Source organism: Dipodomys ordii, unplaced genomic scaffold (assembly GCF_000151885.1).
Source record: "Dipodomys ordii isolate 6190 unplaced genomic scaffold, Dord_2.0 Scaffold64, whole genome shotgun sequence".
Classification (NCBI taxonomy): Eukaryota; Metazoa; Chordata; class Mammalia; order Rodentia; family Heteromyidae; genus Dipodomys; species Dipodomys ordii.
Genome location: NW_012267280.1, coordinates 6001214 through 6011115, shown reverse-complemented (window position 1 = coordinate 6011115; position 9902 = coordinate 6001214). Strand labels below are relative to the sequence as shown.

Below are 9902 nucleotides of genomic sequence, written 5' to 3'. Positions count from 1 at the left end.
TCTATCTATCTATCTATCTATCTATCTATCTATCTATCTATCTATCTATCTATCTATCTATCTACCTATCTACCTATCTATCTATCTATCTATCTTGCCTAGTGCTAGTATTGGAAGTTGACCTCAGGGTTTAGTACTCTGCTTTTTTGTTCACAGCTGGTCCTCTACCACTTGAACCAAGCTTCTAGTTCTGACTTTTTGTGGGTTATTTGGAGGTAAGAGTCTCTTGAATTTGTCTGCCTATGCTAGCATTGAACTGTGATTCTCCAGTTTCAGCCTTCTCAGTAGCTAAGATTATAGGTGAGCCATTGATTTCCATAGCAGGTCCACATACCTGTAATAAGGATCCTTTTCCCCTGCCTCCGTGTCAGTATTTGCCAATTTTTTTTATGATCTCCATTTCAACTGGACTAAAGTAGTGTTGTTTGATTTGCATTTCCTTTATGGCTAAAAGCATTATATGTATATATGTATATATATATGTGTGTGTGTATATATATATATGTCATTAAAGTTGTTCGGTTCATTTGCCTATTTATTCATTGTATTAGTCTTTGGGTCTTCGTGGCAAGAGTGCCTATATCACAAGTTCCAGGTCCTGAATTAAAATACAAGTACCACAAAAACAATCAGAACAATTCCACAAAAACATAGCTATGGACTGTGATTAGCAATTATAAGTATATGAATGTAATAATTTAGGATTCTTCTTTTATTAATGGGCTGCAGCAATTCTGAGCATTCATAATTTTGAAAACATTTTGTTACAGAGTTCCTCTGGGAAGACTTTCTTTTAGGGTCTAAACAATGTTATTTCTAGTAAATTGGCTCCTTGGTACAAGTGTACAGCTGGGCGCCTTTTATAACTCAAATGTCAGGTCCTTCATAAAGATTGTGTGGTACTCTTGATGTTAGGAAACATGTTCAGTGTTCTCTTTATGTTGCCAGATTAAAGCAAAAATGAAAATGCACTTAACTCTCTTTCTCTCTCCATACATACACACGCACAGACTTTTTTTCGTTTGTGTGTATGTTGGTACTGGGGGCTTAGGTAAGGCTTTGTGGCTACACTGGGATTTTTCACATGCATATCTAGCACTCTATACTTGAGTCATACTTTGAGTTCTGTTTTTTTGCTAATTAATTGGAGATAAAGTCTCAGTTTGGTCCACCAAAGCTGGCTTTAAACGTCCACTCTCAGATCTCAGCTTTCTGAGTACCTAAGATGATAGGTGTGAGCCAACGGTGCCTTGTGTAAAATCCTATTTTGCCTTGTGATAGGAAAAGTTCTTAAGGGGATGAGCCTGGGGGCAGGTGGAGAGAGGAGAGCAGAGGGATGTCTACTGCATGTTGAAGCTGCAGGAATTCAGTGTTTTTGCCGAAGCACCACCTTTCTGAAAGAAGTACTGCGGCCTCTGACCTGTGCCTTGTGTTGCAGGTGTGGTGTCGCTGGTGGCTGTGCACCCATCCACGGTGAACACACTTGGAAAGCAGCTCTTGCCAAAAACCTTTGGACAGTCCAATGTCAACATCACACAGCAAGTGGTAAGTGGTAAGCATGTGGATGGGGCACTGGAGTGGGTAGATGCTCCACTGTGCTGCCCTGGTGTCCCTGGAAGGCTAGACCTTGCCTGGGGTGCTGGGGGACCATGACTTCTTCCTCTGGGGGTATATGCACAGTAGTAAGTGAACCGGATACGTGGGGTGTAGTGTCCCACACTGGTGAGTGAGGCCCTTACCCCTGGAGAGTGACAGGAGTAGGTGTGGGTAGGGTGAGCCAGCTTCTCCCTGGTGGCCTCCAGTGGCCCGTGTGGTCACAGTTCTGAACCCAGGGGGTTATTTTGTGTTCAAATGGGCACTGCAGTGCCCAGGTCATGCAGCCACCCTGGCGTTCCTCCATATCCATTGCCTTGAGAGCTGGGAGGCCGTGAGGGAAGGACCTGGATGGGAGTGAGGGATGCACGGGGGAGGGGAAGGAAAGGACTTGGGAAAGGGAAAAGGAAAGGACACGGATATGTCCAATGTTAGGGTGGGGGGAGGATAGGGAACTACCATTTCCTTCACTCTCTGTTACCAGCAAGGCGCCCCACAGAGCAGGCCTATGTCTCCCTTCCCAGGGCAGGCCTGGGCCTTGGAGCAGTGTTTGCCATCTAGAGCACAGACGCTCTTGGGCCAGTCCCTCGGCCCTCCTCCTGGGACCACCTTCGCCACGGTTGTAGCTTGTCCAGATCCTACCTTGGGTCCTACCTTGGCTCTGGCCTGCATTCTGGGGGTTTCTCCTGAGTCCCAGACCATCGTTACACTTGTGCCTCGTTCCAGACCACACACTGCTTCCTTCTGCTGCACCCTCCGTGGACCTCCCCTTGTCCTCCGCCCCTTAGGAAGGGCTCACAGCCTGAGTGAAGAGACCAGTGTGGTGCTGTCTCTCAGGTATCTACAGGCCTCTCCAGGTTCCCACAGGTCTCCACAGGATCCCCACCTCAAGGAGAGGCCTGGTCAGGGCTGATGGTAGTTGATGCTGTCTGGGCACCTTCATCATAACCACACTTTCTTCAGAGGAACTCAATTGTTTATCCATCTTAGTCTTACGATTGACATCCTGTGTTTCCTTTTATCAACATGCACCAACTTCATCATATCCAAGTGTCTGAGGTTTAAATAGGAGTGCTTATGGGCAGAGTTACACTCAGGAAAACACCAGTTCTGTGGACAGAGCAGGATTTCCCTCAAGTGAGAAGGGGTCTCTGCTAGGCTGGTCCTGCCAGTTAGATGTGACTGAAGCTTGCTTCACAGGGCTGTGGGTCATTAAAAGCAGCATAAGTCATTCTGTAGTGCTCGGTTGTGCTTGCTGCTAACTAACGCCATTTTGCTAAAAGCTAGACATTTCAGTTTCCTTTCTGCTTTATAATTTCTGTAGTTTTTATTTTAATACTGTATTTTATAGCAGCGTTTAGCTTGGTGAATAAACTTTAATTGAAGCAACAATTTTTTTCTTTTTTTCTCATGCTAGTGCTGGGGCTTTATCTGTTCACAGCTGACTCTACCACTTGAGCCACACCTCCAATTCCAGTGTTTAGCTGTTTAATTGGAGATAAGAGTCTTGTGGATCTTCCTGCCCAGGCTGCCTTTGAATAGCAATTCTTAGGTCTTAGCCTTCTGAGTAGCTGAAGTTATAGGAGTGACCTACCAGCACCTGGTGCACCAATTCTATTTTTATTGTCCTGTAAATGGGTTGATGGAAAGATAATATAAACATTCCTAGTGGGGCATTTTAAATTGTTGGTTGGAAAACCAAATTAGTGATTTAATTTGAGCTGTGTCGGGAGGACTTAGTAATTTCTGTTTTATGTTTTGTAATATGTTGAAGTGTATTAGCTTGCATGTTGCAAATGATTCTTAAACCTTCATGAATCAAAGGTTTTAGAAAAAAGGACTTCTGGCTCTGAGATAGAGAATGAGGCGTAGCCCTTTGTATGTGAAACCTGACTTGCTCGTGTCTGCTGGGTCTCCAGCAGTCCCCTGCCAGCTGCTGGATGGCTGTTGTGTTGCCTGCTTGTGCAGCAGAGTACACAGAGCACAAGGTCTCTGCCCTGGTGGCACTCCCGTGTAAGCCCTTGTGGGTGAGATTGTGGGGTGCCTCAGGAAAGTTTTGTGGTAACTTCCTAGTTTTACCATCTACTTAGACCTCTAAAACAGTGTAGCTTTACATAGGGAGATATTCTTGGATATTTTTCATGTAAGTTGAGTCGCACATCATAGCCAGAGGTTACTCTCATTTCACTTTTTAGAGTCTTTGAAATTAGGGTGCAAAGGATGGCCTTAGGGTCCAACTTGGGAAGGATGCCCTGGGTGGGATCCTTCTCCGCCCTCTGTGAACACTACTGGGCCTTATGTCTGTCTTCCTCCCATGTGCTCTTCATCTTCATCTGTGTCCTTCAACGGCCACTTAGTGTGTGGTGTCTTCCTCTCCTATGTGCTCTTCATCTATGTCCTTCATCAGCCACTTAGTGTGTGGTGTCTTCCTCTCATGTGCTCTTCATCTGTGTCCTTCAGCAGTCACTCAGTGTGTGGGCTATGGAAATCTTGGGGTGGAGAAGACCTGATCTGAAGCCACATTGCTCAGTGACTTCAAACCATTCCCAGTCCCTAGCGGTGATAGTGGGACAGAGACTCTACCCCATGACCCTGTATCTCCTCCTTGCTTTTCAACAAGACCAGAGCAGTGGGTGTTTGGACAGTTCCTGGGATACAGATAGGGGTCTTACGCCTTTGTGCCCATATGCTGAAGCATAGCTCACAGCGTGAGGAGTGGGGCCTCCTGAACTCTCTTGGCAATCCACAAGATTGCCTCATGGAGTAGCCAAAGCTGGGAAGTGCACCTTTGAGCAGGCCCACAAAGCCTGCCAGATGCAACTGAGTCTAGACTGATCCTAGTCATCAGGAAAAGGTGGTTCGCTTTAGCACCTGTTCTGTGCTTTGTTCTTCCCACTCACTGGGTGGGTTGTATTGGAGAGGCACTGCAAGGAGCCCAGACTAGGCCTTGCAGTCCTAGTTGTTTGTGGGGCTTGTGAGGCCAGTTAGTCTTGTTGCCATTTGCCTCTGGGTGTCCTCTGTCCATATGGGGTTTTCAAGGGTGGTGGCAAGCACAGCTCCTGTCTCTTAACTCTGTTGAGGGCAAGGGGAAGATGGCGTTCCTGTCTTAGGTGAGTGGGCTTGCCCAGCTGAGCCATAGCCTGTGCAGCGTCTGCCTTTCCAAGTAGTGGGCCTTGTGAATAGTGCACCCTCGTGTGGTCAGCACTCCTTGAATGCACCCACGTCTTCTGAACAAGGAGAAGCCTTATGAAACATTGCTTTGTAAAGGAGACTTGTTCTCTCTTCTGTTTTATTTTTCACAAGCTTCTCTGGTCTGGTGCATGTCTTGCTGATGAGTGTGGTGCAGATGAGGCTGTAACCGTGAGGATGGATGCACTACCAATATCAGGGCCATACAGGTGTCTTTGGGACAGCAGCCCCATGGTTCCTTAGCACACAGCCATCCCACTCCATCCCTTCACTGGAAACTTGGTGTCCCTTGTGGCATTTGGTTTCAAGTTGAATGGCTTAACATTTACCTTAATTGTTTCTGACTTAGAGCTATGGGACAAGGACTGAATGGTTGAAGCTTTCATTAGCTATTTGAGGCAGTATCTGTGTTCAGAGACCATCATTTCATTTAGCTGAGGGAACTAAAATGACAGACCTGTTGTCAAAAAGGCAAACTGTGTGTTCCCTTCTCTAATGAGAACAGTGCTGCACACCCTGCCTGGCAGGGTAGCTGCTTACATCGGCTCACGAGAGTTCTCCCTGAGAACACCAGCTCTGGCTCCCAGGCTAATCACACCACTGTGCTTTGCTGTCTGGCTGTCAGGTCCTCCCCAGAGAAGGATCCTTGGGCAGAGTACCTGGGCATTTGTTTTTTAAACAAGCCAACAGCCCAGGCAGCACTAGCTAGCTATCGGTGCAGGTTGTGCATTTGTTTTGAAAGCCATTTTTCGTTTGTTTTTGGTCTCTCTTTAGTGCCATGGAAGGATACAGTTTTTCCTTGTCTGTCTCATTAAATGAAGTCAGTCCAGACATGGGATGGTAACGCTGGCGGCCATGGAGGTGCCTCTGCAATGTGGACACCACTGTGTTCTCCGCACAAGAGCCGGCCATGTCTGTTCTGGCCTGCCTGGGCTGGCTGCGGCTTCTTGATGCTTTTGCCAAGTGAAGAAGATACCCAAGCTAGAGGTGAAGCAGCACCGTGCCCAAGCAGTTGTGTGGGCATCTGCTTTGTCTCTGTCCTTCCTTTCTCACTGTGCTGGTGAGGCACAGCAGCAGCCACAGATGTGAGTGGATGACACTGATGGCAGCATCATGACATGCAGATATCTGATTGTTCTGAATTCTTTTCTGACTAGGTGATTGGTACGCCTCAGAGACCAGCAGCATCAAACACTATTGTGGTAGGAAGCCCACACACCCCCAGCACTCACTTTGTGTCCCAGAACCAGCCGTCTGACTCCTCACCTTGGTCTGCTGGGTGAGCACCCCCTGCCCAATGGTGGCAATGTCTAGAATGTCCTCTTCCCCAAGGGACCATGTGTCCTATAGTCTGTGGTGGGGTGTCCATGCATGCTGAGATTAAGCTCCAAACCCATCACTGTCTGTGGGATACTGAGGTGTGAGCCCCCTGGTCTGGCAGCTGTTCTTTCCAGGGTAAGAGCTCTAGCTCAAGAAGAGGAAGATGCTGATCTCCATCTTGTTGCTGCTACTCTGAAACTTTCACTGTTGAGCTGGGGTAAATGTCCCGCCAGGTCTGCACTACCGTGCAGTGTGTCCCCATGTGCATGGTTTTCCTTGAAGACCAGTTATGTGTCTTCCCTTACAACCACATGCGCTCCTAGGTGTGATGATGCATACCTGCAGTCCCAGCTACTCAGAAGGTAGAGGCAGGAGGATCATGAGTTCAAGACCAGTCCAAAGTTATTGAGATTTTTTTTTCCTCTGAAAAATTCAAAATAAAACAAAAAAGGCTAGTGATATAGCTCAAGTAGTAGAGTGCTTGCTTGCATGTGCAAGGGTGATCCCAGGCCCATCAGAGATCACACGTTCACACTACTCTCCAACCACATCTGTTGTGGTTTGCTACGGCAAAAGTCATCATCACCCAGAACTTAGCCAGAAGGAGCTTGGTGACCTTGTTTCCCGGATGGTGACTTAACTACAGTCACGTTTGGTATCTCCTCTCAGTCTACAGCCTGTGCTGACATGTGTCCATAGTTGTGGTAGCCTGTGAAGTTGGCCCTGCAAATCTCTAGATTTCCACTAACATGCGTATCTGATACCAGTCAACATCTTTAGAACAGTGGTGCTAGCGTGTTGTATGGATTAGACACACACTGGTTCCTGCCCTTTGGATGTCTGCCCACCTTTCCTGACATCTGAAGGCTCAGGTGTGTGATCTGGTCTCGTAAGCGTTTTCTTTCTGACCTTAGACACGTGGACACCTGCCCATGTCCTCAGTGCCTGGGGGTGTGTGGCGTCTGCACATAGGGCCTCCTCATGTAGTTGGTAGTCTTTCTCATATCTGAATTCTAGGCTGTTTCCAAGAATGCTGATAGTGTCTCCTTTTCTGTGTGTTTTTAGGAAGCGTAACAGGAAAGGTGAAAAGAATGGCAAGGGCCTGCGGCATTTCTCTATGAAGGTGTGTGAGAAGGTGCAGAGAAAGGGGACCACCTCCTACAACGAGGTGGCTGATGAGCTGGTGGCAGAGTTCAGTGCTGCTGATAACCACATCCTACCAAATGAGTCAGTAAGTGCTGGGTAAGGCTGGGGCCAGGGCCTCAGGACCCCTCACTAGAGCACCCTTGGGGCCAGGGCCTCAGGACCCCTCACTGGGGCACACTCTGGGCCTCAGGACCCCTCACGGGGCATGCTCCAGGCCAGCGCCTCAGGACTCCTCACTGCACACGGGGCCAGAGCCTCAGGACCCCTCACTGGGGCATGCTCCGGGCCAGGGCCTCAGGACCCCTCACTGGGGCACATTCGGGGGCTCAGGACTCCTCATTAGAGAGGCACTTGTTTTATGTAGAGAGTTGCAGGCAGATGGGGACATTTCTGTACCAGTCTGAGGTGGGCCTAGTCATCTGCAGAGGACAGGTCAGGAGGATGCTCCCTGAGCCAACGTGACATACCACCCAAGGCTGTGCTCAGGGCCTAACACCGGAAGTGCGCTGGTCTGTCAGCCCTGTGCATACTGGGAAGGGTGCTGCTCTGTGTTTCCCAGGCTTATGACCAGAAGAACATCCGGCGGCGTGTCTATGATGCCTTAAATGTGCTGATGGCCATGAACATCATCTCCAAGGAGAAAAAGGAGATCAAGTGGATCGGCCTGCCCACCAACTCTGCTCAGGAGTGCCAGAACTTAGAGGTGTTCACAGCCTTCTTTTCCATAGTGTTCTTTAGATTTACCCCTGAACACCCTGTCTCAGATAGATGTCCTGGGTTACTGGCAGGCTATGAGTGCTTATCCTCACGGTGGGCCTCATGAGCTGCTCAAGCTGTGTCATTAGGAAGTTTTGCCTCCGACTACATGTCTAAACCCCAACAGAGCTTAGTTCTTAGCCCTTGTTTTCAGGGCTTTATTTTGTTTTTGTCTTTCATTACAGCTGTATTCACGAAAGGAAATGGTGGGGTCAGGAGTAGTGTGTGAAGTTTCAGGGATGTTGGTCTTCATCTGTACCTTCTGCCATGTGCACACTTGCCCCAGTTGCCTTGCCAAGAGTTGTGGAGGTGTGGTGGGGAGAGCAGATAGCTGTGGTGCCATGCAGACTGGGTTTGTCCAGCCCAGCAGCCACCTGCTCATGGGTCTATCTCCACAGGTGGAGCGGCAGCGGAGGCTGGAGAGGATCAAGCAGAAGCAGTCCCAGCTTCAGGAGCTTATCCTGCAGGTAGGTAGATGGCCCCTCCTCCTGAGACTCAATGAGTTTTGCAAATGCTTGCTGGGCTCCTCCCCTGGGTGTGGTCGGTGATGGGGTAAGCCGCCACCAATGGAGCCCTGTAGCATCTAGTGACACCTGGGAGTCCTGTCACAGTCCCCAGCCCCTCACAAGGCTGCCTGAAACTTGATCCCACCCACCGAAGGGCAGGGTTTGGTATCCACCAGCTGGGGAGCTCACCTTTTCCTGTGGCATCAACCAGGGCACCAAGTAGATCTTGGGAACTGGACCCAAGAGAGAAGCAGGGATAGCCTCGGTTCCAGTCTGTGGTTGCCTGTACAATGTGTGTATTGCATGCCTGTGCTGTAGCATAAGTGCCTGCTTGTTGGAGATCAGTGGGTGCACTTGCTTCTGTGGAGAGGCCGTGAGGGTGGATCAGCTGGCTTTGCACTGCAGAAAGTTGTGTGTACACAGCCACGGCAGGAATAAACACTGCCTCTGGATTTGGTCCTGCTGGAAGGAGAGGTCCTTCACCCAAACACCCTTAGTCTAGGACAGGGTGTCCCCTGCCTGTGGTGTAACCAGGTGGCCGCAGGGACTCGCTTTCATTGTGGCTGAATTGTCTGTGTTGTGTCTCCCATGTTGATCCTCTGAGGCCCCAGCTCCCCACGTGTACCCTTCCCTTGGCAGCACACCCCAAGACCCAGTGAGGGTTGTTTCCTCACAGTCTGGGTCCCTGCTGTCCACCGGGAGGAAGCAGAAGGGTTAAGCTGGCAATGACTGCTACCAGGATGTCTCTTCCTCTTTTCCAGCAAATTGCCTTCAAGAACTTGGTGCAGAGAAACCGCCAGGCAGAGCAGCAGGCCCACCGACCACCCCCACCTAACTCAGTCATCCACCTGCCCTTCATCATTGTCAACACCAGCAGGAAGACAGTCATTGACTGCAGCATTTCCAATGACAAGTATGTTGGTGAGGGGCTCACATGTGGCACAAATCTGTGTATGTATGTGTGTGTGTGTGGTACTAGAGTGTGCACTAGGCCCTCTACCACTTGAACCATGCCCCCAGCCCTTCTTTCTTAAGTGATTTCTCAAGAGTTTTTTGCAGGGCTGGCCTCATGTTGTGAACTTCCTACTAGGGCTTCCCACATAGTTGGAATGACAGGTATATGTCATGACTCCTGGCTTGTTTGTGGGCAGGGTGGGAGGGGGGAGGGAGAGCAGGGATAGTTTCTAGCTAGGGTGTGTGTGTGTGTGTGTGTGTGTGTGTTACTGGAGGGAGAGCAGGGATAGTTTCTAGTGTGTGTGTGTGTGTTACTGGAGGGAGAGCAGGGATAGTTTCTAGCTAGGGGTGTGTGTGTGTGTGTGTGTGTGTGTGTGTGTGTGTGTGTGTGTGTGTGTGTGTGTGTGTGTGTGTGTGTGTGTGTGTGTGTGTGTGTGT

General features: G+C 49.3%; 1 protein-coding gene across 5 annotated transcripts in view; it reads left to right on the top strand.

Moving 5' to 3' along the window:
• Tfdp1 (transcription factor Dp-1) overlaps window positions 1-9902 on the top strand; it is a 43080-nt gene that overhangs the window by 26622 nt on the left and 6556 nt on the right. For 2 of the 5 annotated variants that reach the window (XM_013022845.1, XM_013022846.1), the window contains 5 exons: window positions 1439-1545; window positions 7168-7333; window positions 7808-7951; window positions 8403-8471; window positions 9272-9423. In XM_013022845.1, coding sequence (XP_012878299.1) covers window positions 1523-1545; window positions 7168-7333; window positions 7808-7951; window positions 8403-8471; window positions 9272-9423 — 554 coding nt within the window. In that variant the 5' untranslated portion in view covers window positions 1439-1522. The other 3 variants (XM_013022847.1, XM_013022844.1, XM_013022849.1) reach the window with 3 other exon arrangements.